At 41.9% G+C, this 27,458-nt stretch overlaps 2 protein-coding genes across 15 annotated transcripts in view; one reads left to right on the top strand and one right to left on the bottom strand.

Annotated features, from left to right (window-relative positions):
* Window positions 1-19,478, bottom strand: part of LOC125293094 (protein kinase C-binding protein 1-like) — a 29,187-nt gene extending 9,709 nt beyond the window's left edge. For 3 of the 12 annotated variants that reach the window (XR_007193324.1, XR_007193325.1, XM_048240758.1), the window contains exons 1-12: window positions 15,588-16,127; window positions 13,581-13,651; window positions 11,757-11,914; window positions 9,272-9,493; window positions 7,709-7,822; window positions 7,368-7,460; window positions 7,040-7,127; window positions 6,892-6,947; window positions 6,721-6,798; window positions 4,105-4,220; window positions 3,356-3,828; window positions 2,837-2,968 (exon numbers count right to left, since the gene is read on the bottom strand). Coding sequence is in view for 10 of the 12 variants with exons in the window: in XM_048240758.1 (XP_048096715.1) it covers window positions 2,837-2,968; window positions 3,356-3,828; window positions 4,105-4,220; window positions 6,721-6,798; window positions 6,892-6,947; window positions 7,040-7,127; window positions 7,368-7,460; window positions 7,709-7,822; window positions 9,272-9,493; window positions 11,757-11,914; window positions 13,581-13,651; window positions 15,588-15,604 (1,618 nt within the window). In the remaining 2 variants the exon portion in view is untranslated. Of the gene's footprint in view, window positions 1-2,836; window positions 2,969-3,355; window positions 3,829-4,104; window positions 4,221-6,720; window positions 6,799-6,891; window positions 6,948-7,039; window positions 7,128-7,367; window positions 7,461-7,708; window positions 7,823-9,271; window positions 9,494-11,756; window positions 11,915-13,580; window positions 13,652-14,407; window positions 15,246-15,298; window positions 15,543-15,587; window positions 16,129-16,874; window positions 16,994-19,056; window positions 19,133-19,369 lie in introns of those variants that run through there. The other 9 variants (XM_048240756.1, XM_048240750.1, XM_048240759.1 and 6 more) reach the window with 9 other exon arrangements.
* Window positions 19,479-19,606: 128 nt separating this feature from the next.
* The window catches only part of zgc:113278 (Translocating chain-associated membrane protein 1-like 1-like), an 11,202-nt gene continuing 3,350 nt past the window's right edge, over window positions 19,607-27,458 (top strand). Inside the window, exons 1-9 of one of the 3 annotated variants that reach the window (XM_048241239.1) lie at window positions 21,766-21,837; window positions 22,418-22,507; window positions 22,592-22,652; window positions 22,783-22,901; window positions 23,717-23,833; window positions 24,517-24,575; window positions 25,574-25,658; window positions 25,911-25,981; window positions 26,180-26,284. In XM_048241239.1, coding sequence (XP_048097196.1) covers window positions 22,613-22,652; window positions 22,783-22,901; window positions 23,717-23,833; window positions 24,517-24,575; window positions 25,574-25,658; window positions 25,911-25,981; window positions 26,180-26,284 — 596 coding nt within the window. In that variant the 5' untranslated portion in view covers window positions 21,766-21,837; window positions 22,418-22,507; window positions 22,592-22,612. Of the gene's footprint in view, window positions 19,630-21,510; window positions 21,838-22,417; window positions 22,508-22,591; window positions 22,653-22,782; window positions 22,902-23,716; window positions 23,834-24,516; window positions 24,576-25,573; window positions 25,659-25,910; window positions 25,982-26,179; window positions 26,285-27,458 lie in introns of those variants that run through there. The other 2 variants (XM_048241240.1, XM_048241238.1) reach the window with 2 other exon arrangements.

Below are 27,458 nucleotides of genomic sequence, written 5' to 3'. Positions count from 1 at the left end.
TAGGCTACACATGTAATCTGAGGCATCTCGTGATCCAGCTCCATCACTTTCAGAAAGACTGCATGGCCAGCTTGATTCATGTTCTGTTGTAGGCTACATGCTGATCATTATCACTAGGCTAGTGGTTTAGGGCTTTTTTTTTTTCTCTCCTTTCTGTTTTCGTTAGTCTTAACTTTTTTTTTTTTTCAAGTAACGGATGGGATTTTTTGATGTAGCTGGCACAATACTTCACTCAAAATGTAATCAAGTAAAATTTAAAATACCAATTTTATAAACTACTTAAAAAATACAAAATACACAGAAAAACTACTCAATACAGTAACGTGAGTAAATGTATTTCGTTACTTTCCACCTCTGGTGTTTTTCCCCCTCACACACTCTTAATTAAATAAGGATAAACCTAGCTAGGTCGCTAGACTGCTCAGAGAGCCATAATGGCATTTCAAATTAGGTTCACAACCTTAGAGCACCATCCACAATCCCCCTTATCCCAGTGACCTGCCAGATCTGAATAGTGCAGAAACAGCACTACAAACACAGACAGTCCAACCCACAGACTCCTTACCATTTTATAGTGTCTTTGGCAACAACAACTGGTAACACAGTAAAGGAAAAGTAAAGCTTATTTTGTGTCCAAGTTATCACACTTGGGACATACCGGTATGCATGAATACACAACAATAATAATAATAATAATAATAATAATAATAATAATAATAATAATAACAACTTGGTTTTATATAGCGCCTTTCAAGTAACCCAAGGTCGCTTTACAAAAGGAGATAGGGCAGGGGAATAGAGATGATAGATAGTGATGGGTTCTTTTCAATCTTAGAGGTCACAGTGAGATGCCAGGTGAGGGGTAGACCAAATAGAGTTGGTAATGCTTTTTGCTTTTCACACTACCACACAAAAACTAAAACCAAAAGATTGGAAACAAAAAAATTTGATTTCTTATTTGATATTTTCTTTTTTCTACTAAAATATGATCAATAGTACATAAGTAGTTCATATTTTCACAACTTTTTGTACTTTTGTTCCAGTTATTGATGGATGCATAGGGTTTCCCACATATACATTTTACTTGGGTGGCCCGCCCAGGTATATTAACAGTCGCCCAGGTTTAATTAGCAAGGAATTGTAGATACTGTTGATACAGTGTGTTATTTACAGCTTATCACTTTTGCATGTTTGCCTAGAGACCCTTTTTAGCTTGAGGGCTAAAAAATATCTTGAAATGTGTCATTTTTGAGCACATATAAAAATCTAAATAATGTAGACTTTGTTTAACTGAGAGGAAGCTATTTAACATGAAAAGGAAGTGTTGACATCAAAGGCATAACCACACACACAAAAAAAAACACTGATATCTTCAGACTGGACAGACACAATGGTTTGCTGCCATTGTAAGTCATTTAAGGTGTTCCAACTGAACTCTGTATGTTTACAGACCTCTTCTCCCTCACATACTCTTAATCAAATCAGCATAAATATATCACTGATGCTATCAGACAGCCATAATGACATTAGGTTGGTTCATAACCTCAGAACACCATCCTCAATCTCCCTAATCCCATTAACATCTCAGATCTTACTATAGCTTCAGTGCTTAAAAAAGTCTGCGTTATATGCTGTATATACAGTGGGGGAAATAAGTATCGAACGTGTCAACATTTTTTTTAGTAAGCATTTCCAGTTAGGCTATTCACATGACATTTTCACCAGACATTAGTATTAACTCAGGTAATCCACATGTATTAAAAAAATCCAAAAATGTAAAGTCCATAAGTTGAGTTATGTGTAATAAAGTGGAATGAGAGTTTCCTTTTCTGTATGCTTTGGATCATTGTCCTGCTAGAAGGTCTCACCATGCCTCATCCTCATCATCTCATCAAGTCTGCCTGTACCAGGAGATGAAAAACAGCCTCACACCATGATGTCTCCCACCTCCAAACCTCACTGTTGGTATAGTATTTTTAGGGTGATTTACAGTGCTATTTCTCCTCCAAACATGGTGTGTAGTATGACATCTAAAAAGTTCAATTTTGCTCTCGTCTGACCAGACTACATTATCTCAGTATTTCATAGGCTTGTCCAAATGTTGTGTAGCAAACTTTAAACAAGCTTCGACATGTTTTTCCCTCAGTAGTGGAGTTGTGCAGGGTAAGCGTGCACAGAGGACATGGCGGTGGAGTGCATTACCTATGATTTTCTCTGTAACAATTTTACCTGCTGCCTCCAAGTCTTTCTGGAGCTCTCTCCAAGTGGTCCTTGGCTCTTAGGCTACTCTTCTGACTATCCTTCTGACTCCCTGGTCAGAAATCTTGCAAGGAGATCCTATGCATGGCCGGTTGATGATGCAGTGGTGTTCCTTCCACTTGCAGATAATGGCCCCAATGCTGCTTAATGGAAGATTCTGAAGCCTGTAACCAGTTCCATTGATATGTTTTGCAACAATAAGGTTGCAAATGTCTTGGGAGAGCTCTTTGCTTTTAACCATCTTGAAATGTTTCTTGTGTGACACCTTGGTAATGAAAAACCTTTTTCTTAGCCTGTTAAATACTTTTCATTCCACTTTATTACACATAACTCTGCTTATGGACATTAAATGTTTGGATTTGTTTATATGTGTGGATTACCTGAGTTAATACTAATGTCTGGTGGAAATTTCATGCGAAGTGTCTCACTGGAAGTATACTTGAAAAAAATGTTGGCGCGTTGAATACATATTTGCCCCGCTATATAGACCCTTTCAAGAGAGTTCCATTATCAGCATCATAGTTGGCCCCACAAGACTTCCGTTTTAACATTCCATATAAAGCAGTGATGGACTCACCCAGATTCAGGTTGAGGATGCTGCCGGTGGAGGCCCGCTCCTGTTTTATGAATGGCGTGGCTGAGCCCTGAGGGGAGAAGGGCTTAGGGCTGTCTGTGCTACTCATTGCACCCATCTTAGAGGCTGGAGATGCTGAGAGTGAAGGAAAGAGGCAAGAATTCAGCCAAGTTGATTACCCACAAGCACACACACACACAGTCATATTTATGCAAAGTGTGGCATGCTGTGTAAGTATTCCACGCTGTGTATAAGTGTTACAAGTTACAAGTAAGAGGGCTTGTTTGTGAATACTGTACACTCACAATCATCAAATCATCAATCATCAGAATGGTAGCATCTGATAATAGTCACCAAGACAGTAAATAGTAATACCATGTAAATACCAATACAAAGTGAAGTATCCTACAAAGTATCCCACCTTGGAAGCAGGGTTGATTTTAATTTAGTCTCAAGGTTATTTTGTTTGACTTTTCTAAATCAGCACAACCCATGTCTCCTTTCTTAAAACGTAGTAAATACCCGTGTAATCCATGGACTCCTCCCCAGCGCTGTAGTGGTGCATTCGTCCTGCCCTGTCCGACGTTTCCTGCTCCGCGTCCGACCCCGTGTGAACAGACGAGTTGGTGCTCATGGGGGATCTCGGCATGTCCGTCATGGATATCCGCCGTCCCGTTCCCCCTGACAACATGCTCTTGCCCAGGAGCATCTTGGGGGAGGCCGTCATGTCAAAGTTGAACTTGATCTTCTCCTGCTTCTCCAGTCGGACTGTGCCGGCCCCTGGATTGGCCGGGTCCAGCAGCATCTGGAGCTGGTTGTTGGGTGTGTACGGTGTCCGGAAAGGAGCGTAGTTGAAGACGCCAAACTTCTTGCGGATGTTCTCCACGTACACCTCCATCTCCTGCATGGCGCTGTTGAAGATGCTCTTGGTCTTCTTCACAGAGAAGGGAATCTCTTTGGACATCAGGTAGCAGTTGTTTATAGGGACCCATGCCCTGTAGAAACATAAAAGCGAAAGCGCTTGAGTTTCCTATGGAGGCTGTGGACAATTAAATTTAATTACATTTTACTTACACACACAGTACCATTAACAATGGAAAATTAGATATTGTCTTACAGATACTTTAACATAAAATAAAAATAACAGATGCTGAGTTCAGACCATAGAGATATAAGAAAGTATTCTACAGTCAATGGCTCAGACAAAGAGCTAAGAACTGAAATTGGAGTGGAAATCCGTCTGCTTATTCTGGGGTGGTAGGAGGAATCACCTGTCATGCTGGCCAAAAAAGCGGGCGTCCACCTGTCCATCTTTCTCTCTCAGGGCTTTGGCTGGCCAGAAAGGAAACCCCTTCAGCTTGGCCCAGACTAGGGGGTGAGGCTGGCACTGAGCACCAGAGAAGCAGAGAGGACCCATGATATACCACATGTAAAACACATCATAAATACAGGGAAACTTGTGTATTTGTTCATAAAAACATTATGGACTAGTTTTATTCATTTCATTTTAGGTTTATTTGACATGGACTTTAAACATTAATAAACATGAAATATAAATATGCCAGAATAAGCCAAAATTGCTATTTTACAACTGTTGTTGGACTGGGGTTAAAATGTCAGACACACCTAAAATAAAATGCACGTCATGTTAAAAGTAAATGTAAAAGGACACAAAACACATAAAGCAAGCAATAATATAAGCAGCATATATATATATATATATATAATATAATTTTTTTTTTTTTTAAATGGATGTTGGATGTGGATGTCAGCCAAAACATTACGATCATCATTACGGATCAGGCCAGAGGGGTATACTATGGAGCAAATCGAACACAGCTCAGCTTTCTTTGTGCAAGCTAGCTCTACAAACCCTGAAGTAGCGATCTGAAGTCATTGGCAATACAATGGTGGTTATCAGCTCTAAATGTCAAATTAAGGGTCTGGCATAATTCCACGCCTGCGGTCAGTTCACACAGTGCTGGCTAATTTGTGTCATCAATGTGGCATGTGGTGGCTGCTGTGTGCCTCCAAAATACTGTGTCCGCATGTCAAGAGTGCACAGTCAACGCGTGGCCAACGCAGAACCCTGCTCCAGGAGAAGCAACAATGAGAGAACTTTGCTGTATTGTCAGCCTAGTGTGATCTGTACTTGTAGGGAAATACATGCATTTCCACAGTGTCTCATTCTCACCATGTCACTAAATATGGTGAAAACCCAACCATCACCCATCACCCAACATATTCCACGACATCCAGAACAGGCTGCAATAGGCTACTCTGTATTGTTTGTTCTGTGTGGAGTAGAAAGCTGTGCAGAAATACAAGATGCATAATCCTTGAATCACTGATGGAATGTCTGAGGTTCTAACAATGTTTTGTAAGTAGCATGTTTATATATGTCTGTAATTCAACCAGTTAGCCTATAAGTACCTTTGCCCAGTGTGTATCAGAGTGCTTGCTGTGTTTATTAAATGGCATAAAACGCCCAGATTTACAAGTCTTGTAATCTTACATCTTACATCAATAAAACGACTTATCAAGGAACCTATTCAAACTATAACCACAAATCAAGTTTGAACTCCCTCTGGTAGCGTCTGGAAAAATAAGCTCACTAGCCAAAGAACAGGGCTAGTTGCAGGCATGCATGTGTTCGATTTGTTTGCTGAAACACGTTCAAAAATCGAGTTTGCCTAGGGTACATGGCACGCGCAAAGCTTCCAGGTCCAGTTAGTTTGTTTTCCAAGATAACTGATTAGACAGTAGCTGGTATTTTGAGCTCTCATTTCAAACAAATCCTGCTCCAGAGCAGGTTAAGGGAACAGGAGGGTCTGAGCAGTCCTGACCTCTAAGCCATGTTCCTGGAACCAATCCTGAACAATGTGTGCAGTGCCAAAGGGGCACACTGTTCAGCAACAATGTTTCTGTGGTCTAAAACATGACATCCACATTAATGCTCCCAGCAGAACATTTCCAGTGTATGGTATTGTCCTGTGTAGAAAAGCTTGTGTCTTTTCCCCAGGGTGCATCCTGGTGCCATCTCTTCCTCAGTGAAGGAAGCAGTGCTGCGCTTTTATTTAGTTTGTTTTTGTGAAATAGCTTCACCTGTAGCACAATCCATCAACAATCTCTTCCTCAGGCATGCATAGTGAACCTGTGTATAGCAATTCACATGAATTAATCGGACCAGGCAACCTTCTGCCATTGCTTCTGAAGCCCATGTAACCATTATAGGTGCTTTCTATGGTAGACAGAGGTTGATTTGAGCACAATCTATCAACAATCTCTTTCTCAGGCATGCATAGTGAACCTGTGCATAGCAGTTCACATGAATTAATCGGACCAGGCAACCTTCTGCCATTGCTTTTGAAGTCCATATAACCATTATAGGTGCTTTCTATGGTAGACAGAGGTTGATTTGAACTGTCCAGTCTGCCCATTTTTCCTGACATTCAGCATGTCGACTGGGGGAACAGACTGATCAGCGCTTGTGTACATTCTGGGCATCGATAAGCCAACGAACATTCACTTTATCTGTCAGTGGTCATACTGTTTTGGCTTAGGCGGGGATCACATCAGCCAGCGGCAGCGGCAAATGTCGCGCAAGGCTCAGACCATAATAAGTTTTGTCCCGTTCCTAAGCAACACAAACGGTTTGTCAATTGAATACGCTCACGTTACCCTTTGAAAGTTGAACCAAGTTCAATGCTCAGCTTGTTCAATGGTAGCGTTATGCCAGCGTTGCCCCTGTTCCGCTGCCGGAACAATAGGAAACCTGCAGCTTGCCGCTGGCTAATGTGATCCCCGCCTTACTGTTGTGTACTGAGGGAATCACATAGGAGATCATACATGAGGTATATGATCCACACAAATAAAAGATGACTTACACATGGCTCACAAAACCAGTTGTCCCTCTTTTGGCAAGCCGATAAGTAGCACTCTGGACAAACTTCGATTTCGTTCATCTGGGGGGATAAAAAGACAAGGAAAATTGAAAGGAGGTTGTACAGGAGTGACTGATGAGTCTATTTCAGCAGAAAGCAGACTTCATTACATACCTCATGCTCACAGATCTTCACAATCACTTTAGCTGTCGCTGTCAGTTTGTGGTTGCCTGGGGGTTAACAAAAATTAAAAAATATTAATTCGAAAAATAGTGCACTACTGTGAATACTGTAAAATATTGCCACTGTATGACAAACAGACCTCCATTGTAAATTATGCAGTTGTGTAGGATCCACTTCACATCGGCCAGGAAGGCCTCTGTGCAGCCATACATCTTCTTCTTTATGTTCTAGAACAGAATCATAACAATCATCAAAGACCGTGTTAACTTATGATTATATGTTTATTACAAGAAGACTATTCTTTTTGCTGGTTATGTTTGTAAACAGTGAAAACACATTGCTTTAGGCTACTATTGCATGTTGTATTTCCTGTAAAGAGTCTGTGAAAAAGTCTTACAACAAGAGTGCTCTGCAAGCTAAACAGCCTTGAGTATTAGTAAGAGTTGAGTATTAGTAAGGGTTGCTACCTTTTCTAGTGAGCATATGTCCATTGGGTGGAAGATGTACTCTGCATAATCTGGGTGCTGTTCCAGGGAAACAGGCTTTTGGAATGGCTCTGTCTGCTCACAAACCCAGGCAAAAACATACAATTCTGAGTTTGAACACACTTCTGACACACAAGCATTATAGACGAAGCACATGTGAAATAAAAGTCAGAAGCACCAGTATACCTTTACAGACACAGTCATGCACACACGCACGCACACGCACTGGCTTAGACAACTACATACATCATTAAAGTGGTTGATCCTGGAGAGCCTACATGATAGATAGAGTTGCAGACTGCTGAGCAGGCATGGCCACTTACCCCCGGCTGCTTCATCTTCTGGAGGGCAAACTTCAGCAGATAAGATAGCTGCTCTAATGTCAGCATGGTCATCGCTTTGCTCTGAGTCTCTATGCACTCGGCCACTGTTATTTTCTGGGGGGGAAATTACAGAGTGTTTACATTGATGACAGTGGAAACATTCGAACATATCACAGCAGGCCATAACTAGTGCACAAGGAAATGAGTATAATGTTGGCCTCACTGTTTATTAAGGAGCACTGCATTTGCATCAAAATCAACTAAGAAGCCACTGAATCACAATGCTACACAAGCTGCTAAAGGCAACAATCTTAGTATAGCACTAGAGACTGTACCACTTTCTTCAATATGATATGCCCACACTAATAGTAGCATATGCTGGAGCAGCAACATCTTTAGGCAGCTATGAACACTAGCAAATCAGCTAATCCCAGCCCAAAGCGAAACACCATGGTTCAACAGATCCTACCATGCTAGTGAGTACAGCACAAATGTGTGTGCTGATTAGCATAGATAGATAGATAGATAGATAGATAGATAGATAGATAGATAGATAGATAGATAGATAGATACTTTATTGATCCCCAGGGGAAATTCAAGAAATTCAAAGTGTCGACTAAGTGGTTTTAAGATCTGTGGAACCAATTGGGGCCATTGGTTTTAGGTGGGCTACAGATTTATGGGTCATTTGCAGAGATATTAGCCCCTAAGCGCATGGCCAGGCTTCTCCACTCCTCTGCTCTCAGCTCACTCCATCTGCCTGGCTAGATGCCAGGACATTGATAGCTAAGCCAGTGTTGTAGCTACAAAACAATGAAGGACAGAGAAGAAGACAATAGAGACAGGAATGGAGACAGTGTTGGGGTGGTAACCGGAAGAATTTCCTGCCATCCAGTAAAGTTTTGAGGCCAGGTTGATAATTATGAACTTAAAAGAACACATGATATTGCGATTTTGTGTAAGTTCTTTGCTACATCCTTCAACAGCCTGGACTGTGCGATCGCACCCCCTCACTCACACTCACTACAGCCTTGGTAATAACTTGGTAACAACTATAACGACCTGGCATATGAGATTTGTTCAGGCTACTGAAGATTTTAAATGAGTGGCTGCAAGGTGATTAAGTAGCCCCGGATCCCCCCCTAAAATAGGACTCTAAACTGTAAGCTTGAAATCTCCTGGCAATATTTAGTGTCCCACTCTGTCCCTGGATGGAGACTGACAGAATAAGAGATAGATAAGCAGACATAAAGACACTGTAATGTAGAATGTTGTGTGTGTGTGTGTGTGTGTGTGTAATGCGTGAAAGTAAGTGCGAGAGAGAGAAAGAGAGAGAGAGCGAGAGCGAGAGAGAGAATAAAACTAAACAACTAAAAAACAGACAATGGATACAATCTAACTGAGTGAGAGCAGGGAGTGAGACTGCCCATAGCCCACTACAACCAGGCACAAGCAGCTGCGCACACACACACACACACACACACACACACACACACACACACACACACACACACACACACACACACACACACGTGCCGTGGCCAACCACCACACACACGCTACCTCACACTCGGGGCAGAACCAGTCGCCCTCGGGCTCTGCTGCCAGTTTCAGGCACTTGGCGTGGTACACCCGCGGGCAGAGCTCGCAACAGAGCACCTGTCCCTCGCGGTGGCACACCCAGCAGTAGAAGTCGTTGCGGCCGTCCTGTGGTACAACATCAACAGGGTCTGTGGTGAGTGCTGGTTGCTTCACATAGTAAAAGGGACCATGCCTTAGCTCAGACTGAAATGCAGGCGAGAGAGAGACACAAAAGGGGAAAAAAAGGAAGGGTCGGGAATCAAAACACAAGCCACAAACACAGGGGAAGGTGCAGTAGTGAGCCACAGCAGAGGGACTGCCAGGTAAATATCAAATACACACAAGCAAATCAGGGCAGTGAAATAAACGAATACCAAGCATACATGTCACTGCATGGGGGGGATAAGCATCAGAAATCAAAGGGCACAATTACTTAAAAAGGGTTTTAAGGTTTAAAGCACAGCAATGATCACAATGGTAAAAAAGCAAAAGCGGTCACACATGTGAAGAATTCACATCTATTAGAATAGGTTAAAAGGTATTCTTGTTGAACCCAGTGTGACCAGGAGTGATCAGTGTGCTAGAGTGCCATGACTAATGTATTGTAGTGACATTTAGAAATATTACTATGTTCTAGGGGTGTAAAGATTAACCGATACATATCGGTATCCGTTTTTAACGTGTAAGATACGGCTACATCGATACGTGAAGCACCGTATCGGAAAAAAACTTAAATGAACCGGTCGTTATATCGATTTACTTGTTATGAATCGGTGCACAACCTTTTCTGCTCGCTCAGACTCATTTACGTTCCCAACTGCGCGTTGATCCCACTTCCGGTTTTGAAACTATACGTGGCACGGAATTGTGGGTAATGCAGTTAGTTTTTGGTTACATTCATTGCCCAAAGTTGTCCAATGACCTCATTACCCATACATCTATTGCAACTTAACCATGTGACAACTTGCACTCGGTCGGCTTTTGTTTTTCGAAATCCAGCGCGAAATTAAGCACTTATAGCATTCCTAAACAGCAACGATAGTCTGTAGAGTAGCATTACCTTTGATGAAGGGATTTCCTTAATGTTAAATAATAATTTGGCCCTTGCTGCTAAAACAATGCATAAATTATTAGCCAATATTTTTGTTCATATTCACTCAGACTTGTGGCATTTTAGGTTTCTGCATAGGTCTACTGTTGGAACAAAATAAGCCCAGAGAGTTCATTGATTTGTAGGCCTATTTTATTCTTGTAGGGTAGGCTAGGCCTATATGAGAAAAGGCCAAGAGTGTCTTAAGCACTGTTTTATTTTATTTCGGTATTGTCTTACCTCAACAAGGCTACAGCTCCATGAAAACAATCAGATATAACTCTATAAAATCTGTAAAGTCTATAAAATTGTATTTTTTATGTTGTATTTGGCTGCTGTGTTTGACTGAAATGTAGACTATTCTTTTTTCATTTCAATACAGTATATGAAACAAACCTCAGTTTATATAATCATATTAATTTTGTTGCCTAATTGACAACCATGACCATGATAATTGATAATATAAAATGAATGTGCACCTTGAGCAAATTATAAAAAATCTTTCAGAATGCTTTCCATTCTCGAACTGTATCGAATTGCATCGAATCGCATCGAATCGTACTGAATCGTTTTTTATAAACAGGTGTCTTTTCTTGTATCGAATCGTGCCCATGTATCTAGATGCGAATCGTATCGTCTTTTACATGAGAGATTCACACCCCTACTATGTTCTGTGTTATCCTCTGAACATAAAGAAACACTAAAACGGACAGTTGTCCTAGAAATGGGGAAAGCATCACTGATCACTGAGCAGTGTGACAAATACTTTCAGAGATACTACTTGTGGCTAAACCAGTATGCATAGTTGCCTATTTTTTAATAAATTAAACCACATTGATTGTTTTGCAAGCAATGAGTTTCAGATTGTTCTAGCATCTGATTGAAGAAATACACAAGGGGAACACAAGGAGCAGCAACACTTCAATCATTTAGAGTTAATATTAAATATTTAAGAGTGCATTTCATGATAGTAAGAAAACAATAGTTTTTAATTAGGCTACTTGGACAAATGCATTGTTATAAATGTGTAAGCTTAAACATTGAACACATTATATTGATTTCATGGTTTTAAGATAGTGAGCGTATGTGTCACATATAAGAACAAGGAGCAATAACTTGATTAATAAAAAAACAATTACTATTACATTATATTGTTAGTGGATGTTCCAGCCACAAGTTATGATTCTGACACCCACTGACAGTTCAATTAAATGAAACCCATTAGCAATGACCATTAGATGCACTAAGTGCACATATCAAAGAATGTGAGATTTATTTAAAAGGTGATACTGGTGCATGCGATAGCCTACTGGGTGGTTGGTGAGAGTAGCATTTGCCAACCACACCACAGTGAGTCATACTCTACGGAGGGCCTACCTGGTCTTTGTTGCTGTGGATGAGGCCTGGCTTCTTCTTCTTTTTAATGGGGCTGGGGGAGGTGCTGGACGGAGAGTGTCCGTTGGAGGAGTGAGGGGGGCTGGGCAGCTTGCGCTTCTGCGCTGCCAGGGCCTTCTCAGCTGACCCTGGGTCTGACACTGGTGGCAGGACAGAGAATGGAGCAGGTGGGGGAAGAGGAGAATGAGCCACCAGGATTGATGTTTTTAGAATCAGTTTTAAAAATGTGGTAAGACTACACATGAAATACTGGCATTCGGTTTCTAGGCCGGCATTCGGTTTCTAGGCCGTGTACAGTAGGCTATGTCCATAATTGAAAAGGTATCAGGTCATAAGACATGAAGGACTGTTTGGGGGAAATTTAAGTTGAATTGATAGGTAGGCCTAGGGAATATTTTTTTTCGTGTGAACAGTACAAAGTAGGCCTAAGTGAAGCAGTGTAATCACTGACAACTGCAACACTCCAAATTGTCCTCAAAGATCTTCAACCATCTCTGCTCAATGCTGATTCAAATGAGCTAGCTACGGCTGCGGGTGCACATGCTATCACACAAGCGTCCAGGCTACCGGCTAACTACACGCAACTTATACTTAAATTCACGACAAAAATCACACCGAAATGTTTCCCCTCTGTATCAGAAAACAAAAAGTATAGGCTACACGACAACATAATAATATTTGAATTGACTATATATTGATACTTAAGAATTAGACAGCCTGGCAAACGTGGTGTGACTGTATTCGTGTTTTTGTTTTCCCATTTACTTCTTTCACTTCCTTAGTAATCATAATCCTACAGATGCCGGTTAGGGTCAAACAGTATGTTTTAGCAAATTTGGCCCATAGTGGTGATGGGATCATGAGGCCAAAGATTGTTAAGCTCCGCCTTAACAATCTTTGATGAGGCCAGGTTTCAGGGAGGAAAGGAGGTTGCTTAGGCCAGTAGTGGAACTGTTTTACTGCTTGTCAAAGTAGCATTTTCTGAAAAACAATATTATTTTAGTAGGCCTACTATAGACCTGTTTGTGGCTGTTTTTTGCAGTAATAAATAGGAATAATAAACCACCTTCGCATATGTGCACCTATACATTGAAACCCCAGCTGACTATCCAGCATGCATCCAGGCAAATGTATTAACAGCAGTTAGCAGTTAGTTAGAGGGGGAAAGACAGGATTGGTATCGGCAGATACTCCAGGGTGTCCGATATCAGACATGGGCTAACAAAAAGTGGGCCACCCCTGATAGAAGTCTAACATCCACACCACTGGCAATGGCAAAGTAATAAGACCAGTTTAAGGCTAAGTAAAAAAAAAAAAACTCAACCCATTAATTACTGTTGGTCACTGATAACTACAACACCAGGCCATAGTTCTTTAGTGACCATTAAAGGTTGTATCAGCGATGGCGGGGTAACGTCACTTCTGTTGACGTTCAAACAAAACAGCTAGCTCGCCACTCCCTCCCCCGTGCAATTGAAACTCTCCTGAACGCGCATCTCGTGTGTGCAGATCTCGGAGCCTAGGCTGCCTACAGAGACACGTTTTTTTATTCATTCATTTGTCAATTGATTGTTATTTTTCCCCCATGCTCCTCTAAAATCATAATTAGTGTGGTTCGGTGTATTGCTTATTATAACAAAATCATAGCTCTGGACCTGCAGTTGCTACTCTGGATCTGTTATCCAACCAACAATCCAGTAATCACTTGCTAATACCGAAGATGCACGATAAGCATCTTATCATGGGAGATGTTTTCATGCTCTCACTACAACAACAAAGTGACTAAGAACCCCATAGGCCTCTTACCTTTGGGTTGCATGGACATGTCCATCCCGTCAATCACATCTGGCCCCGTCTTTATCTCCTCCTCAGCCAAACTGCAATATAGAAACACAGAGAGAGAGAGAAGGAGAAAGTCAAATCTGAGATTCTGCTGTAGCACATCAGTTAAGTGGTAAACAAGAGTGACGCAAATGCCGGCCAACTCCCACACAGGAGACTGTCTCCAGAGTTTTCTACTTGTTTACAGCTTCTACTGCAGCATCCCTCTGACCCTCTCATTTGAGATAGTGAAGGTGCATGGAAACTGAGGGACTCCATTGAACGCAAGAAAAAAAAAAAAATCAAAACATGAAAGCCCCCCTGAATGCTTGAATTGTCATCTTTCTATTTCTAAGGCTGATTATTTTTGTTCCATAGTGTGCAATTGGAGTAAATCCCCAAGACAATAGGTCCTTGACTACGCAGCGCGCAAACTCCACCACAGTGAAGCCAATAACCTTAGGAGACTTAGTGTTTTCCAGTGACTGAGGTGAAACGAGACCTGTGAACCTGGCCACCTTTTATCATTCTTCTGCCTTCCTGTTCACTGTCTGTCTGCCAGTGTCCCCATATGAGACTACAAACAAACACACCAAGTACCCAGTGAGTTATTGATCTTGTTAGGCTGAATAGATCTGCCATCACCTCCCCCATCTCTTCATGTCTCTGCTCCCATGTGGTGCTTCCAAAGGCTTCTCACTCAGGCCTACTCCGAAATTCCCAAAAGGAAAATCCTCTCAATAGAGAAAGGCATGCGATTTCTCAAGAGTCTGGTTAATATAAGCCATTAAGCACTGTACAATATTACTCACATATACTTCCCCATATTTCTTTCCAGTTAATCTCAATCACAATGAGTCTTCATCTCTGTCATCTCTCGACTTATAGAATATTTATGTTAAACTACACAATTCAATGAAAGAATCCTCATCAAAAACAAGCAGATTAACATCCATTCAGAACCTACGCAATAAAGCCCAAATGTAACTGCTCCAATTCCTCGAGATTTGCCCTTAACACCGGTGCCTTTGAAAAGACAAATGGGGTGGAGGAGGAGGAGAGGAAAGAGGGAGGCTCTTTTTTCCGATGAATGACGCTCTGTGAGTGCTCCGTCCCTCCTCCTCCTCCTCCACCACCTTCTCCCTTCTGCTCAGGTCGCTCTCACACACCCCTCTCTTACTCATTCCGCCCTGCTGCAGGTCGCCCGACAGGTTACTCTAATTCCAGATTAGCCACAGAGATATAGCGGAAGCAGAGATGTCTTTTGTCCTAGCAGGGCAAACCCTTTAGCATGGCTTTCCACTTTATCATTCATACGGCAATAAACATTTATCTTCAAAATAAGCATGTCATAATGCAAGCTTGACTAAAGTCTTTAAGGGCTTCCCACCTCCACCATACCTCTAGGCATGATCTACCAGGTTCAAAGGTCATATTGGAACAAAAGGCAATCTTGGCAAAATACCTCCAAAGCACTTCAATGCTTGTTTGATTACTGTGTTGAGGAAATCACAGTCATGAGAGCTTAATGATTACCATGAAGGCCTGTTACGACACAATACGGCCATAGCTAGCAGACAGGGCTACAAAATCTCTGAACAGTACCAGCCAAAGCACACAATTAACTTCAATCACCATACGGTGCCGGCAAATCCAGTGACGCACACATCCATGCAAACACATAAATAGCAGATTAAACTGACCCAAGCAACCATTAGATGCCCCCTAAAATAGCACACGTCTGTGATGCCCCCTTTAACTTATATAACCAGGGAGGGTGCAGCTCCTTTGGCCTCTGCTTGTAGTGTTATAGGAATAACACCAGAGACACTTCAGGCCAACAGTCCTTGTCAACATGTGGTTCCAATAATATCTGGCTGACGAGGAAGAGGAGAAAGAACCTATGATTAACGTCACCAGTCACTTTGGAGTCTAATATGTAGACAAAGAAGATGAATCTGCACACTCGGAAATGTTGTCCTGAGAACTCACATTGTGTGCTTGTACATGTGAGCTGAAGTGAAAAATGGAGCATGCCAAATGCAGAGCGGCCTTCCTCACTCCCTTGTTTCACTTGTGTAGGAGACGGTCACTGAGTTTCACTGCTTCAGCCATGGAGAAAAGATGGCGGATGGTTTCCCCAGAGGACAGTGTAGACCAGGAAGAGAGGAAAAAAAGAACACACCATCCTAGAACAGTCAGTTTTCAAGTGATCACCAACATGTGTCCGAGGATCATGGGACTGGACTCTCCTTAAGGACATGGGGCAATCCTTTGGTGGGGAAAAAAGCAAACAGCACCGTGTGGATTAATCCGATTCATTGAACTGTATAGAACCTCAACCTCCACACACCCAGGGAGACAGAGAGAGAGAGAGAAAAATGAGTGTCACCACAACAACAAAAAAGCAGGTTGGAGATAATACCATACACACCAACCACAGCACATACAAACCACAGTCAGGGTGAACTGCAGAGTCGTTTTCCCCCCTGTCTTTCTCTTTCACTTGCTCTCTCGCCCTCCCCTCTCTCCCGCTCTCTATCTCTCTTTTCTGTGCTCCTCACAGGAAATGAAAACCATAGCTTCCCCTCCCCCACTCTGCACACAAACCACCCCCTCCCTTCCTCCCTCCCTCCCTCCCCTGCGGGCTATAGACGCGGGCTCTGGCACGTCCATGGCAGAGGATCAGGAGGCCTGCAGAGCTTTCCGTTAACAGGGGAGAGAACAGGGGGTGGAGAGAGAGAAAATGAGAGAGAGAGAGGGAAGACACTTAGCCATTTCCACCATTTTAAATTCCCACATGACTAACTGAAGAGAAGAACACAAGAAATTTGGAATACTATGACCGCATGGTATGCGCACGAGCAAACGAGAAAATGATATTCCCTTTCAGCTCGGCTAGATGTTATCTTTTATATGATGTTGCAAACAGGAATGGATCCATCTTGGCTTTCCAGCTGGCTGGTTTTGTGGATGGGGAAAACACATGCCCCTATGACCTGAAAGACAGTATGACTATGGTTTGCCCGAAACCAACATCAAGCTTACAACACTTGAGATAGATGAAAGATCTGATGTTGGACTACACCGCAGTTTGTGGAGTCCAACCTTCATTTGAATAACATACAAGTACAGAGTATCAATTTGTCCTGCTACAGACATAGATCCATAAAAAACAAATGTATTCAGGGCTATTCTTAATTCATCCCCCCCACCACCACCACCATTCCCTGCCCATATCAAAAGTATTATATGTAATGCAGAAAATGGACAGCGTACCTTCTGAATAAGCACTGAATATGTAAGGCAATTCTTCAAGCTTGGCCTTTACATTTAGTTGGAGGGGATGAAACAAAGATGGCTGTGGAATTTTCCAGAAGGCCCTTGCTCATACTGCTACCCTCACTGTGCTTGTCAGTCTTTAACCTCAGCTGCCATTGTGATTGGCTGGAGAGCATACACAGAGGAACCTGATTGGTTGGCTGAGCAGTGCCACATAGCACAGTCATTTTTTGCCCTCTCTCTCGCTCTCTCTCTCTCTCTCTCCCTCACAAAAACATTTTGCTGCAATGCAGTGATTTTTATTCATGTTAAATTGAAGTCATACTCATTTTGATACAGTCTCTCTGAAAAAAAACACTTGATAGGTTTATCACTGATAGTAAAATGGTATTACCAGTTTCTGACAAAGCACACCACAAAGACTTGGGCTTAATGTGTAAACCCTGAATGTCCTTCTATCCATTCTGAGGACACTGCAATCTGATTTAACCTGAGTTATGACATTCATAAAAATGAAAATGTCCACTCCAGATGCCTCTCTGGCACAACAGAACCCTCATCTACCTAAATATTCCCTGAGGCAGCCATATGAAAACATCAAGCAGTTTTACCCTTAACCGACTAAACCAAACGATTTTGTGTCGTGTGAATTATTTCTCTGATAGCTAAGATAGCAATTGCATTCCAGAGCCCAGGGAATGCAGTTTTGTGTGCATGTTGTATGGGTGAGCAGTTGAGTCCCCACCACCACCACAAGCTGTGTCGGAGATAAAAAAAATTATGTGATGCAATTCTCTTAATATATCACATGTGCTTTTAGTACCATGATCAGTTCCTACGGACTTCAGCTTGATCGCAGTTCATAATGTCTTCAATATGCATAGGCAAATGTATTGAATAAATGCAGGTCTGACTCAAAATCTTGTAGCATTTATGTAAATATAAGATATTAAGGAGGGGATTTCTGCATTGGCCTCAGTGCGGTTGTCTCTCAGTAGGTAGTTATTTCAAGGGGATTTCCAAAGCAGTGAGAGTCTGAACATGGCAAAGCTGGAATACAAATGAAGCAAGAAAGAGTGGACGAGGGACATACCAGGAAAAAAAACACTGTGCCTATACTCTGGTATAAATACAGTTTCATCATTTCTACGTGGACACAATGGAAAAAATGGTTAAAAATGGAAGGTTAGTTTTCAAAAATGATTTCACTGTGTGTTTACTGAAATTCTCAAAATAGCAGATTCCTCCTGTTGACTGCAGAGAGGGTCGAACACGAGGTGCTCTGCTCGAGGGAATGTTCCCAGCACTTCCAAGATGGCCACGGATGTTTCAGTTGTGTGTATGTATGTGTGCCGGGAGGGGGGAGGCTCTAGTTACAGAGGTCTGCTTTAATCCACACAGTGTTAGGTAAAACGAGCTTGATTACCAGGGAAGCCCAACATCTCAAGAAACCCTCAACCAGCCTCCTCTCCCATGAGGCAGCACTGGCAGGCAGTAATGAGGTGACAAAAATGGTTGGAAAAAATAACCATACCAGTTAAGGGAGTGATTTGTGCTTGTGCCTGGTGGGGTGTACGAGATGTGATGGAAAGGTAAGAAGATGGGCCTGAAAAACAACAGGGTGACAGAACATTCCAGTAAAGGATGATTTCAATCTTAAATCATTTAGTCTTCAAGTAGACATATGTACAGGTTTTTTTTTTTTTAAAGCAAAACATGAAATTGCAACCACACACACCTTGTTCATTTCCCCACTCATCCCTCCATGTAAATATACTGTCCATTATATTCAGACCTCCTACTGAGCTTCAACAGCTGCATCTGTTATCCTGCCTCCATTTTCCCCCCAGCCTGGCTTGTGACATAGCCAGACAATGAAGCAAGCAATCAGCTTACAAAAGAGGTACACCACCCAACCCCCATCCCATCTCTCCAAAACCAATTTCCCCAACCCCCTCCCCCCTTTTTTAAAGAGAGAGAGAGAGAGAGAGAGAGAGAGAGAGAGAGAGAGAGAGAGAGAGAGAGAGAGAGAGAGAGAGAGAGAGAGAGAGAGAGAGAGAGAGAGAGAGAGAGAGAGAGAGAGAGAGAGAGAATACAAAAAGTGCCCTGGTTATATATCAGACTTGTAAAGACAAGAAAAGAAAACAGACTAGTTGGAAAAATGATTTGCCACGGTCACCTCAACATTCAGGCTGAGTGGCCGGTCTGTGCGTCCGACTCCCCTGTACAGTGTGAAGGCCATAGGGCTGAAGCCCCCTGAGCCGGCCTTAACCTCTGCTTGGCCCCCCTCGCCCTCAGCCCTGGCTAGTGAGTAGAGAGGCCTGCCTGGAGCTGAGGCCTTCCTTCCCTCCCTCCCCCTCCTTCAGCAAGCCCAACTGAAAAAACTCACAGGATTTCAGCATGGACTTGACAGAACAAACAGCAAACAGGAAAGCAGAAAGACAAAGAGGAAGAAAGCAGGTATAAAATGAAAAAACAAAGATCAACCTTACCTCTGTGGATGCATGGCTGACACTGTTTTATGTCAATACTAAAAAAAAACATGGAGGACAGTCTCAGTCTTTAGACGAGGGAGGGCTAAGCACTTCAAGCTGTGTGATCGGGGCCTGTGTGTTCGTAGCTCGGCCGTGACTGGCTCCTCTTTCACAGGCGGCATGTAAGGCCGCAGCTGATTGGCTGAAATATTTCCTGAGTAATTATCTTTGTTCACTGCTGGCAGGGGCAGCTCGGAGAGCAAGAGAGAGAGAGAGCGGTGAGTGAGAGCTAGGCCCAGATCACAAAATATCACATTTTAACCACATTTTCTCTAACAAAACAGTCACTAATGGGTGGATGATGATGTCTATGTAGGGCATCCATTGTTTGCTGTGTCTGTATGGGTGTATTTCTTATATATAAAGGGTAAAAATCAGTGTGTTGGCTTGCACATTTCTTGTTGTCTCCATGTTGTGTTGAGGACATTTTCTTCAGATCCCTCCCTCTCTTTCTGCAATCAGAGGACAGGAGTAAACACTGTATAGGAAAGTTACATTGGTAAACATGGGAGTAACCTCTCAAATAAATTTTCATCGGCATGAATTTTCAAAGAAAATTAGACAACCACACAAATACAACTAAATACATTTTTAATGAAGAGCGTGGCATGGTCCTAATTTAAGTCTTGAAGCACCTAATGGTGAATTTAGTTTTGTGCAATATGTGACACACATTCACATTATGGACACATTTCAATAGTCTGTTTGTAAATAGTCTTGTGTGTAAGAAATCCCTGCAATATAAATATACATTCATTATATGGAGTATATTTGACTCCATTCAATGTCCAATCATCTCCATGAACTGGCCAGAGTAAAACAAAGGAAGATTGATCCCATGTTTGTTTCTATGTGGACATGATGCAGCATTGTTATATCACTACAAATGTCACAAAAATTACAATGCCATCTTAAAACTGCATCCATCTGACTATAAGTAGTATTGGCTATCATTCAATGTGTTTAACCTTGCTGCATAGGCCTACTGAATAGGCTGCAACGAGCTGTAAGGTTAATCTACAATGACTGCGCTTAACACCAATGTAGTAGTAAGGCTTTTTGGCCTACTATGACTGTTCACTTCAGCACAAGATTTATTGAAAGACACAATACTGACCTCTACAGGACTAAAAGACAAGCGTTCTGAATGGATCACCTGAAACTTCAAGACTTTGGTCCTGGCACTAGCCTCACAGCTGTTTTTTATTTATTCATTTATTGTTAACATAGCAGTCATCTTAAGATGTAAAACCGTAAGCAGGTCCATTAATATGTTAGATCCATGATCCACACTGTGAGATGTCAAGGACGGAGGGACATCAGACATTCAGATGACTTGCCTAGGCCTAGCCTATATCTATTTTGCCATGCATTAACCATCAGCAGTCACAGGCATTATGGTGCATTCAAATTTGGCTAGCCTTTTTTGGCATCTTGGCTTCTTCCCACCCTCTGTGTCCAGTTGGCCGTCGTGTTCAATTTACCATTCACGATCAGACCATAACCTGCAGAATCAGATGCCCCTGCCCGGTAGCCTACACCCCGCAAATGAAAATTTTTGCATGGCAGATTTTTTTGTTTATCTTTACGTCAAGAATTAGCCTACATTAGCCAGTGTACAACGGAACAGAGTGGAGTTCAACATTAGATTAGATAACCGTTTCGGTGGAATTTATTGTCAGTCATGTTTGAACTTTGAAATGTTAATGTGGTTGTATCGAAGCCTACGTCAATGGGCGGGCCATGGGTGACCGCTCTGGAAAGTTTGTCATATTTACCCCCCACCCCATCCATTCAAGTGTCGCATAGGCCTACAAGCCCCAATTTAAATAGGCTTACATCCAATTATTACAGTAGGGCCTATATAGGCTACTTGAGTTTATTCTGAATCAAATTAAAGTCACAGTCTGAAAAAGAGAGCGATATGTTATACAAATATAGTGTTCGAAAATTCGATGCAGATCTCCCATATATTTTGCTCCATAAATTAAAGATATTGTTTTCATGTATATTATTTGTAGCATAGGCTACAATATTGTGATCATACGCGACTCAATCCACTGGGGGCGCGGAATTTCCCGTGCTTCAAACCGCTTGTACCTCCTACTCTCCAGTCAGCCTGTTAGGTAGGAACTGGGAGGATACAGTGAGTATTGTTGGATAGCCTGTGTGAATGTGTGTTATGGTTTATTCCTGATCGGGATATCAGTCATCTTTAGGGTAGTAAACGGAGGTCGTATACAACAAGACCCGCGGGTGCAACGAGAGACTGATACTTGAAGGTAGCAGTGCTAACCTTTTCAGCCATGGGTTTCCGAAAGAAGAACAAGAGTCCGCCGGTGTTGAGCCACGAGTTTGTTATCCAGAATCACGCGGATATGGTTTCATGTGTGGCGATGATCATTCTGCTTGGTCTGATGTTTGAGGTATGGAACAATAAACACACAAAGCAGCTAGTTCTACCTGAGCAGGAACAGTGTTGTTTGACAGCAGTGCACTGTTTTGAAGCGAGACCCCCTGCAGGTCCGACAGCTCTGTCAGGAAACGCAGGCCTGTTTTCAAGCAGCTAGCCTCACATAACATTACACCTAGCTGTAAGGTTAATGTTAGCTTTTGCTTTCATCCTAGTGCCACCAACCAACATTAGACTGGTTATATCATGTCCATTAATAACACTTTTAATAGTAATTTGTAGGTCTTCTAATTGAATGCTTACAACAATCTAGTTGGCATAACAGTCAACTTCTGACTGAGCTCATCGTTAGCTGCTAAGTTACCTGCCATCATTTCTGACTCATTTTTACTTTGAGGGGTAGCTCTAGCTGTGTTGGTGTGAGAGGAGTTAGCTAGTAGCTTTGCCTACCAATTAACCACTTTAAGGTTAATTGTGGCGGTGAAACCACTATGCAATAACGGAAACGTCTCTTAGCCTGTTAGCTCGTTAGATCTCCCCGCCATTCTTTTATCATGTCTTGGCCAGTGATTAATATGACCTGAGTTTTCTAGCCAGCGGTGGTTATCTGAAGTGTCGATGCGAAGAGGTTATGCTGAGATGAGGAACCTAGCAGTGATCAAGAGAGGCAGCAGCGTAGTAAGGTGGAGGCCCTACATTTTATGCAGGTGTACGAGGGGGGAGTGATAAATCGTCGAGTCATTGATCACATTAATATTATTTTGCAGGTGACGGCAAAGTTTGCAATCATGTTTATAACAGTCCAGTACAATGTCACTCAAACTCTTGGTGAGTACTCTTTACTTTCAATTGACTGCAATCTCTCCAGCCTGCACCTGTTTTCATTGAATTAACTTAAAGTGAAACCTGTAGTAAATATAGTTTTGTGTTGACTGAAAATGTATGTTTTTACCTGCAGATGACCGGCCTGAGCCTTTGGTGCTTTATCAGTATGGACCCAAAGACATTGCTACTGTGTTTTTCTACCTTCTTATTGCTGTCATACTTCATGCCCTGATTCAGGAGTATGTGCTTGATGTAAGTGAACCATCATTCTGAACTAAAGCAGAGCAGAATTGTGTGGGGTCTATGGTCCATCTTAGCTAAATTACAGACAATCAATACCAGCCATGAAAGTTACCCAGAGAGAGAGAAAGAGAGAGAGAGAGAGAAAAAACACACATTTGTATGTATTTTGTGTGAATAAGACCAGCCAGACATTTCTTTTCCTGGCTGCAAGATGAGTCAAAATTTTAGTCAGAGCAGAAGAGCTCACAACGTGTCTGTCCCTTCAACATCCTTCCATATCACTTTTGAACACCCCTTTTTTGCTTTTTAGAGCTCATCCCCTGCTCTTTTGTAATCCAGGCTCAATGCTATCTCTGCTCTCTAGTTAGTGCTGCCCAGTAAGCAGAGTGATTTAGCATGGTGCAACAAATTAGAGATTGAGTAACATGGTTTCTGGCCACTGTGAGGTTGTTATCATTGTGCAAATGTTGCTCTGCATTCCTTTACGTCTCTGGTGGTGGTGGGGTGTTGTGTTGTCTTTCATACAAAGAATGCATCTGATAAGAGCCGTGAGATGCTCCTTTTCATATATTTATATATACAAATTATGTTTATATTTCACTGTGACAGATCACCACTGTCATTCAGTTGCCTTTGAATAATTTCATAGGGTGATATTTTCCAGTTAGTGTTCATGATATCTTATATGTTGTTCATGTTTTGGTGCTTCAGGTTGAAGTATTGTTGTGTTATGCTTAAGATGTTGAATCTTTGAATCTCTGCCAAACATTAAACAGAGGTTCAGATCTGTGGCTTGAGCTGTTTTTACTTTGTGTGCTTTGCAGAAAGTCAATCGGCGGCTACACCTGTCCAAGACCAAGCACAGCAAGTTTAATGAGTCTGGACAGCTGGCTGCCTTCTACCTGTTCTCCTTTGTGTGGGGATGCAGCATCCTGACCGCGGTAAGGGGGCGTCCACCTATAAACCCTCATACAAGTGCTACCATGATGGCAGTACTGCCTTCAGTTGGCTGCTGAAATGTCCACAAATCCTGTAACTGGGGATCCATTGTGTTTGCTCATCTTGCTTAGGAATACACTTCAGTTAGGCATTATAGTTCTTCAGTTAGGCATTATAGTTCTGTGATGCATGTTGGAACAGAGAATGACCTAAAACGCTAAGCTCTGTGAATCCCCAAAGCTTCGTTGAGAAATGCTTAGGCGAGGTTTACCATATTAAATGTGTGATGGTTGGTGTGTTGTGCTTTCAAAACCAACATACCATTTACATTATGCTATGGCATGCGTCTTACATTATCTCTCTGTAGTCAGATGTGTAAGACACACTGCTTTTTGTTTTGTGAATAATGATAGAACATTTTGGTGAGGGTTAAACATTATATGTGCAAATGTGGCAAGCTGTAGTAGGTATAACCAGATAAATATGATTTAAAAATCCCCAGAGGTCATTGGTTCAAAACCTAGGGAGTACAGATAGCAATTGATACCCTCAATGTGCTGGAAATAGTTTGGATGAAAGCTACAGCCAAATGCTGACTATGTGTTTTGAGATTTCCTCACTGGAGCACAGAGTAACTCTGAACCTGCATGTATATGTTGTTTCTATATTTTTTTTGCCCTCCCAGGAGGAGTTTGTGACCAACCCCACCTTCCTGTGGGAAGGCTATCCTCACACTCACATGGCGTAAGTGCTGAGTCATGTGACACCAGACCCAGACACACACACACACACACACACACACACACTTTGTGAGATTGTGTGGGAATATTTGTGTGTTGCGCACGTGTGTGTGTGGTGTGTCTTGTGCATGTGCATTGGTGCCTGTGCTCCAATTTCTGCCTGTGCATTTGTGAAACTTTATGCAGTGGCCATGAACATACCTCTATATCTACCACTGCAGTTTATATCGTATGTCTTGAATAATATGAACGAAATCTGCGGCTTTTTCCAAGACATTCACCAAGAATGCAGTGTCCCTCTGGCAGACATTATGCCTCCCTCAGTTCTGTCTTATCGCTAGTTTATTGTTGTATTCTCTGACCATATAGCTGCCCATTATGTTTTTACAGTCCTCCAGTGTTTCCCACAGAATATAATTCCATTTGTGGTGGTTGGTTTGCAGAATTAACTTGAATACAACAGTTTTTAACAAATTAGCACAGCGTAGTTATGATGCTAACCAGATTTAAGCACAATTTAGTACAACCTGGAAAATCATTGTGTGATGGTCAATGTTGATATTGTGGTGGGCCGCCACAAATAAATCAATGTATGTGAAACACTGCTCTCTCTTTGTGTTTGGACATTAAACATGAAGTTCAAGTTCACTGAACCTCAAGTTGAGTGCTAGGATTATGTGACATTTATTTTATTATGTGATATTGGATATAATCAAAGTAGCACAATGTAGGAATTCCCCTTTTTGTCAATTTGCAATGCATTGGGTGTGCATTTAGTGCTATGGGGAAACCAGTTCGTCGAGAACTGATGAAAAGGATCAAGCTCCTGGACAGAACGATAAAGCTAAACAGGGCAAAAGCGGGGCCTCAGGGTGCAAATTGGTATTTACAGAGATGCCACAGTGAAGTCCGTATATCATCAAAGCAAGTTGAAGACATTATTTACAGTAAAAGAACTACATTGTCTTGTTTTAATGTATGTTTTAATGATTCCTTGGACAGATTTCAGGTGAAGTTCTTCTATATCTGTCAGATTGCCTACTGGTTCCATGCCCTTCCGGAGTTGTACTTTCAAAAAGTCAGAAAAGTAAGGAATTCTGTATCACTACTTTTACATTTGAGTTGTATTTTTGTTGTTTAGTGTTCCATGTTATACTTTGGTAATACTAAACCATATCCAGTACCTTAAGACTAGACCCCAATGAATTAAATAACTAGAGATCTTTTTTGTTATTTGAATGTTGCTACATTGAAACATATGTGTTTTTTTTTTTTTTTCTATTTTAGTTTGCTAATTTAACAGAACTGTGAATTCACAAATCTGTTTGTTTTTATTTAGGAAGACATCCCACGCCAGTTGTACTACATCTGCCTTTACATCTTCCACATCACAGGTGCCTATGTCTTAAAGTGAGTATATCAACACGCTACGTCTCAAAATATAATCTCTCCCTTCATTAATATTCTACGATGACAAAAACAGATTCACCAAATATAACTTTGTGTGTAGACATGCATTCGATTTTTTCGGCAGCTGTTGGTAGACTGACCTTTGTTTTGACACCTTGCGTTCTCTGATGTCATTTCCTGTCTCCCTCTTCCCGTCAGTCTCCACCGTTTGGGCCTAGTCCTGCTGGTGCCGCACTACCTGGTGGAGTTGCTGTTCCACGCCTCACGCCTCTTCTATTTCAGTGACGAGAACAAACAGAAAGGGTAGGTGTGGATGCTGTAGGTACCGAGGACTGTTAAACTGTAACCATCACAGTAATTTAGGAATTTGTGACGGCAGAAAAAGTCAACAGATGAAAAATGCTCTGTGTCGAACATGTAGATTTGAGCTCTCTAATATAAAAACAGCTTTTTGTTGGCCATTTGTGTGGAATGTCATGGAATCATCAACCCTACTGTGGTGTTGTAGATTATAGCTCATTTTGGGACTGGTTTACAATTACCTGAGGTACTTCCCAACATTGTGTGTGTGTGTGTGTGTGTGTGTGTGTGTGTGTGTGTGTGTGTGTGTGTGTGTGTGATTTCATGAAAATATATTTGCGGTTGCTCCAGTGGTGAGTGGATGGAGGTATATTTGTAAATGAAGGGCAAAGTTCAAACATATTGAAATGCAGAACAGCATGATCTAGCAAGTCAAAAATGCTGCACAAACAAAATGTGTTTGACAGTTAGGACTGGATCTCATGATACTATTGCAAAGCCAGTGTCTTTCACAGAGGCTAGAATGTTGGAACCTACCAGAGAAAGAAAGAAATATTTTATTACTTGCAGTGAAGGATTGCTATTGAGATACATTTTGAAACTGGAGACTATGTATGGTTGTAGTAACTGGTAATAAGCGGAACATGGTTGTAGACGATGTGGAGGTAATATCTACTTGGTAGTGACAGGACCATCTTCTACCAGTTGAGTAGTATCTGGTGTCAAGGACTTTGTGTTGCTGTTGATGTAATTTGGACATGAGACCATATTCCTGCTACCTGAGACCTCTCCATCAACACTTCAAAGCATGTGTGCAAAACCACTTTCCCACACATAATATAAATTGAGTGTACTCCCTCCCACTCCATTTTGCATTCCACATCACACCTTTCAAGTTTTTGGGCCAGGGTATTCCCTAGCCTTGGGCCTGCTGCTACGCTGAAAGCCCTGTCACGGCCAGTGGTGTCAAGTGTGGAAAGAGGGACAGTGAGCTGACGGCTGTCTGGAGACTTGGGGGTGTGAGAGTCAAGACAGACAGAAGTGAGATCACAAGCAGACTTGAAAAGGGGCAGGAAGGCTTTATACTGAATACAGAAGTGGACAGGGAGCTGGTGTAACTGCTTGAAAGTGGGAGAAATATGTTCCCAAAATCTTAATGTGGGTAAAAGCTGTATTC

This window comes from Alosa alosa, chromosome 4 (assembly GCF_017589495.1).
Source record: "Alosa alosa isolate M-15738 ecotype Scorff River chromosome 4, AALO_Geno_1.1, whole genome shotgun sequence".
NCBI lineage: Eukaryota > Metazoa > Chordata > Actinopteri > Clupeiformes > Clupeidae > Alosa > Alosa alosa.
Note: the sequence above shows the minus strand (reverse complement) of the source record. Positions and strands in the feature narration are given on the sequence as shown.